Source organism: Lactuca sativa, chromosome 8 (genome assembly GCF_002870075.4).
Source record: "Lactuca sativa cultivar Salinas chromosome 8, Lsat_Salinas_v11, whole genome shotgun sequence".
Lineage (NCBI taxonomy): Eukaryota > Viridiplantae > Streptophyta > Magnoliopsida > Asterales > Asteraceae > Lactuca > Lactuca sativa.
Window position 1 is genome coordinate 112,027,412 of NC_056630.2, and position 5,994 is coordinate 112,033,405.

The following is a 5,994-nucleotide window of genomic DNA, read 5'->3' on the forward strand; positions in this document are numbered from 1 at the left end:
ATTGTCCAATTTATTTAACTAAAATGATGCATCATATTTTTAATTTAAAACTGAGGGTAGAACATGTATTTTTTTTAATACTGTAATTTTTTGTTATGTTTTCTATAAGATACCGGAATACCATAAATCGGAATAAATATTTTGCTTTGAATTGTTGTAAACCCGATGAAATATCCGAATCTCGATGAAGTGTCCCGATAAAATACCCGAAGGATATACGGCGGGTTTGGGAAACCGAGCCCCACCCCGAACCCATCCCATGGCCATTGCCACTTTAATCTTTAAAGATTGCCAAACGTCGATATCATCATTAGTGTCACGTTACAGCTTGCATACTCTGTTAAGATATTTATTCTTTTAAAAAAGTGAGTAACAGCTTGATTAGATTTAGATAGATATATGATAACGTTTTATTTATTTGAAATGTACAAACAAAGAAGACTACTTAGAATGACTTATTTCATTCCAACACATTAAAGCAAAAACATCATGGTATTTATTTTACAAGGGGACCATCTTAACAAATATAATTACATCAATGACCCCTTCATATAAGCTACCGACACCTTCCTTTACAATCAACATTATTTGAACAATAAGATCCATTCGTTTGATTTTCTTATTATTATTTTTATATTTTCTTCGAAAACAATCCATTGATTTATTATTATACTTTTAGCAAAATGACCCCCCTCCCCCTGTTTTTTTTTTTTTTTTTTTTTCTAAAACAATCAATAAGTCCATTCTTGAGGGAGTTTAGATTTCTGTTGCTCCATTGATGACAACTCTTTCGCATGCTTTCTATCGTTGTTGTCTGCAACATAAGCATTGAAGCAATTTGAAAGCGGCTAGAGATTTATCAGAAATAATAATCGTTGAATTTAGTTTTTTATTGAAAAATACCTTGTCGGTTGGGATGAATATGAGATTTCTTCGAAGATGAAAGAGACTCCATATTGTTAAAATGTTGCTCTAATGCTTGTAGTACTCTTGTTGGTACCAGAACAGTTGAACAACCTATTATATATTATCATTTTATTAATATAAACATCAATAAAAATGTGAAATATCAATATGTTGCCTACAATTTTCATAAAGACCTATAATTAATTTACAAATCTTATTTTCTTTGTCGCTTGAAATAAATGTAGAAGCTTTTAGTTTTTTTTTTTTTTTTTTTTTTTTTGCTTATGAGTTTCTTGTTATTTCAAAAACTTAGTTATCAAAATCTTATTCTTGTTAGGTTATGTCTTAATCGAATGTTGGAACCTTAATGTTACTTAAAATGAAACAAATGAGTTTCTACACAATTATGTAAAATCTACTTTTTTTTTAGAAAAATTGTTTTAAAGATCATCGTGTCCGACTATAATCAATAAATGAAAGTCAATCATCATATATACTTGCATCATACTGAATTCCCAAATATGAGGATTTTACAGAACCCAAAAATTAAAATAATAACACCAAAAATCCAACCCCAATACCCCATATTCTTTATCTATGATAAAAATGAATAACCAAAAACGTAGTAGAGAATCTCTTAATTCGTTCATTTTGACAACACAACAAGTATCATATATTTTATCTGTCTTATTGAATGCTTGTTTATGATAATTGACACGGTATAATGGAAAACCTAAAAACGGTTAAATAGAAAAATAACAACATAATTTTGTATCAACATTATCAAATTTGATTGAAATATTGATTGGGTTTATGTAAAGTCGTTTGGAAATTTATATGGATAAATAAGAAATTAATCGAATTATGAATTTTGCTTATATATTTTGTTGTGATAAATTAATCTACTTAACCCAGTGATATATGCAATTAGAACTGTGTAATTAATTTCAAGAAAGAAAATGAATTCTAAGACTAAAAATCGGTATGTAGAATAAAAATGAAACGATGTAAGTGCTATATTCAGATTTATACTTGGTATTACACAATAAAAGTTATTGTGAAAATCAGATTAATTAGATTGAATTAATTATAAGAAAATGTGTAATTAGAGTTCATGGACTCTGTATTTATAGTAATAAATAGGTTTCTTAAAATTAGCATAGAAAATAATAAAACCACAAAGATATTGTTGAAGGTAGAAATGGAAATAATTAGATAAATAAATAAATCAAATTGCAAATAAAGACGAAATAAATAAATGAAGGTGTGGTCACCACCATTGCAAATACGAAGAGATTCTTGAATATTTTAGAATATACAACATTAGAGATTCCAAGTCAATGGTTAGTAATTAGTATCCCACCCGCAGAAAGAATCCAAAGGCCAACTCCTTAAATTTTATATCTTTTTATACATCAAATAACTCGATTCAAACCTATTTGTATATTTTAGCTTTATAATTGATCAATAACTTTATACTTTTCATTATATTGAGTTGTATATCTGTTTTTTCACGATTTCTGTAACATAACTTTAATTTAGATTTGACAAATAGATGAGTAAGCAAAAAAGCAACCCCGAGTGACGTACCTGTTTTTTTGCGGCCTTGAACGGTTGCGTCTGTTGTTGAACGAGGCAAAAACACACCGGTCCCATTCATGACGTTTTGTGAGCCCGACCCGCCGAGAAAAATGGCTCTCATACCTGAGCCGGCCACCGTTGATGAGCCATGAACACCGTGGTACCCCTTCCCACCATTGATGAACTCCTTGCTACCTCTCACACCTTTGTTACCATGCATCTGTACTTCGGGACGGTGCGGTGTCATGTGCTGAGTCAACTCGCTCATCTTCCCTCTTCTTCCCCACACACCACTCTGCCCCCCTACTCGAGGTTGATGTTCCACCTGATACAGCTATAGAACACACAAAAAAAATAGATCATAGGTCAGATTATCTGTCGGATTTGTAATTCGGATCCAGTGCTAGAGTTTATACACACTAATTCGTACTTGAATGGGCGGTTGTATTTGTTTATCGTTGGTTAGACTTTGCTCCGACTGAAAGCCGACAATTGATTTCTTCACGGTATCTGCGTAGCTCCGTCGAGTCTTCTCCTGATTTGGATTATAAGTAGCTTCCTAAAACACAAACAAAACCAGTAAATACATCGATTTTCATTCCATTAACAAAAAGTAGTAAATCAACCGAGGTTTTCCGAAAAACCTGGATATTCTGTTTCTGAAAACCGGAATCCTTTGAAGACGGATTTTCTTCGCTTCGATTATCGTCCTTCTCTTCAAGCATGTAATCAGCCATTTGCCGAGATAACTGAGCAATGAAATCGTCGTCGTCGTCGCCGCCGTCATCTGGATCTGCATCGGTTGAATCAAGTTCCGATCCGAACGAGGGAGTAAGGAAGGAAGACGACGACGACGATCCCCATGAGCCGATAAAAGCAGAATCAGATCCCGAATCCGTGTGGCGAGTGTGATTCTGATTCACCGGAATCAACGTTTCATTATCCTTAAAATCAATATCCATGGATGATTGGATGATGTGATAGAAGATTCAGTTTGTGATAAACAAAATCAAGTGTGTGTTCACAGTGTTTGCGTGTTAGCGAGAGGGAGAGGAGTGAAGGGAATGGTTAAGAACAAGAGGAGGAGCGAGAGGTTGGATGAGGGGTGAGTCGGTCAGTATCTGAAAAAAGGGAAAGATGTGAACTAAGACTTGTAACTTGTGCTTTCAGAGTTGTACCATATGAATCCAAACTAAAATGACCCGCCACGAGACTCAACTGCCATTTGTTGGCTGTGGACAAACACAAACCGATCTCTATCAAATATTTATCTTCATTTTACATTAGGTGATTAAGTTTACATACTCATATAATTGTTTTAAATGGTTATTTTTTTTTTTCATTTAAAAAATTGATTTATTAAATATACAGTTAGATTCATTTTCCGAAATTGTTTGTAGTCCAAATTTAGTAAAATTTATGATTAATTCAAGACAATATATTAAGAGGAAGCATTGTTTGAGAAATATCGAATTAAGTAATTTTACTACTAATAGATTAGTTAATGTGATTATGAGAACAAGACCATGTAATTAAAATTATAGAAACGTGCAATGACATGTTTATTGTTTCTATAAGTTCTTGTGACAATCAATTTTTAATTAACTTTTATTATAGACGTGTTTTGTTGTAACTGCTCATATCTTTTGAAAATTTATATTTTATATTTTGCAAAACTATATATTTTCCGGAATATTGATCAAAGATGATAATTTGTATTATAGAACAAAAAACTATTTTTATATTTGATTAAAATTAGTATTTAAGTCATCTCGTAAGATGCGGCAAAAAACTCGTTTGTAATTAATAAAAATGAAAACTGTAAAAAGTAATTATATAACTAATTGAAAAGTAACTTTAATGTGTGGTTTTTTGCAATTCATATATAATGTGATTTACAAATGTCATTGATCCATAATTTCATATATTGCATGGTGACAATTATAACAAGTAGACCAAAAAAGTATTAAAAGAAAGTTTCAATTCAAACAATTATATATGGAGAAAGGATGTGAAAATAAAACTTGCAAATGTATCTTAAGAAAATTATAAAAGCAAAATATAAATGACCAAAAAATGTAACTTACCTAAATTACAACTTATAACATTAGTACTTTAACTTTAAAATTGTATCAAAATTTTTAAGGAAAAAAGTATAAATATAAAAATCTGTTATGACATGGGAAAATTCTTTATTAAAAAAAAAAAAAAAAAAAAAAAAAAAAAAAAAAAAAAAACCCGAGAATGAACTGCCATTTGTGTGAGAGGCACCTACTTCTAATTAATATCAATAATTATATATTTAATTTCTTGCTATGGATCATATATGTATAATTAAAAATGATTCCTGAATGTCAAAATGAATAAATCATACTAACACAAATAATATTAAAAGTTCTTGGTAGCAAAGACACTAAAGAATTAAGTAATTTGTGCTAAAAACTTAACTTTTTTTTGTTACGTGAAAGTGTGAAACATCTAGTTTGACATTTTCTTCAACTTTTGATAAAAGGAAAATTTGGCTTGAATTAAATTACATTTAATTTCTTTTTAACATGACGTAGTTGTTTTGTTTCTTCTCATTGATATAAAGTCATCTAGCATACACTTTCCTTTGCCATTATATGTTATATTAGAGTTCTTTATGATTAATTAGAGGCAATAAAACAAGTGCACATGAAACGCTGCTTGGTGCTTGTTTTGTGGGTTAAACGTTTGTATCATGGATTGTATGTAAGATTAGTTTTTTAAAGTTCATTTTTAACATCAATTTCAAGTGATAATACGTTAACAATAGACTAAAGTGCAAAAATGGTCCTTCTATTTAGCTGAAAATTGCTATTTTGGTAGAAAAAAATTTAGACTAACACCACTTAGTCTAAAATAGGAAATTTATTGTGGTTTTTGTTCATATTTTTTTAAAGATAGTGAAAATGACTAATTTACCTTTTTTTTATTTTGTTTACCTATTTTATTTTTATTACATCAATTAAAAGAAAAGCAAAAATAAAATATTATCCCTATCCACCTCTTTTCTCTTCTATATTGCTCGTCTTCAAAAGACCACCACAACCAACACCGGTCGACGTTGTTGTCACCATCACCACCATTACCACCACTCAACTCCGCTACCACCTGCTCCCACACCACCACCACCAAATGAACTCAAACAAAAATTTCCAACTATGCAACTTAAACTCAAGAAGTATCACATTCGTAAACTCTCACCATCTCTCTATTCCTGTTTCATGCGCACATATATAAGGATGAACAATATGAAGATTTGGGAACCAGATGAAGATTTAGACCGAATTCAACACAAACAAACACATACAAACATCATATTATTTTTCCATCGTTAATCAATTTCATGAAGATTTAACAAAAACCCCAAAAATCGAGTCAAAGGAATAGCATATAACAACCAATCTACGTTTTTTAAATAGATGAAGACCAAACCTACACAAAGTGAACAAAAAAAAAACCCATATTTAACATGTAATGTCC

The 5,994-nt window shown here is 30.6% G+C and overlaps 1 protein-coding gene across 1 annotated transcript; it reads right to left on the reverse strand.

The window, feature by feature from the left end:
* Window positions 1-442: 442 nt before the first annotated feature.
* Window positions 443-3,609, reverse strand: LOC111880331 (uncharacterized). The gene is made up of 5 exons (XM_023876754.3): window positions 3,132-3,609; window positions 2,918-3,046; window positions 2,497-2,821; window positions 904-1,017; window positions 443-814 (listed from the first exon to the last, which is right to left on the reverse strand). Exons 1-5 carry the CDS (start codon window positions 3,447-3,449, stop codon window positions 732-734), a joined length of 969 nt encoding a protein of 322 aa, XP_023732522.1. The 5' UTR covers window positions 3,450-3,609; the 3' UTR covers window positions 443-731.
* Window positions 3,610-5,994: the final 2,385 nt, after the last annotated feature.

Coding starts and splice junctions, on each gene's coding strand:
- LOC111880331 (XM_023876754.3), bottom strand. CDS start 3,449: ATGGATATTGATTTTAAGGATAATGAAACGTTGATTCCGGTGAATCAG. Junction 3,047..3,131: donor TTCAGAAACAGAATATCCAG/GTTTTTCGGAAA, acceptor TTTGTGTTTTAG/GAAGCTACTTATAATCCAAA. Junction 815..903: donor TATTCATCCCAACCGACAAG/GTATTTTTCAAT, acceptor CTTATGTTGCAG/ACAACAACGATAGAAAGCAT.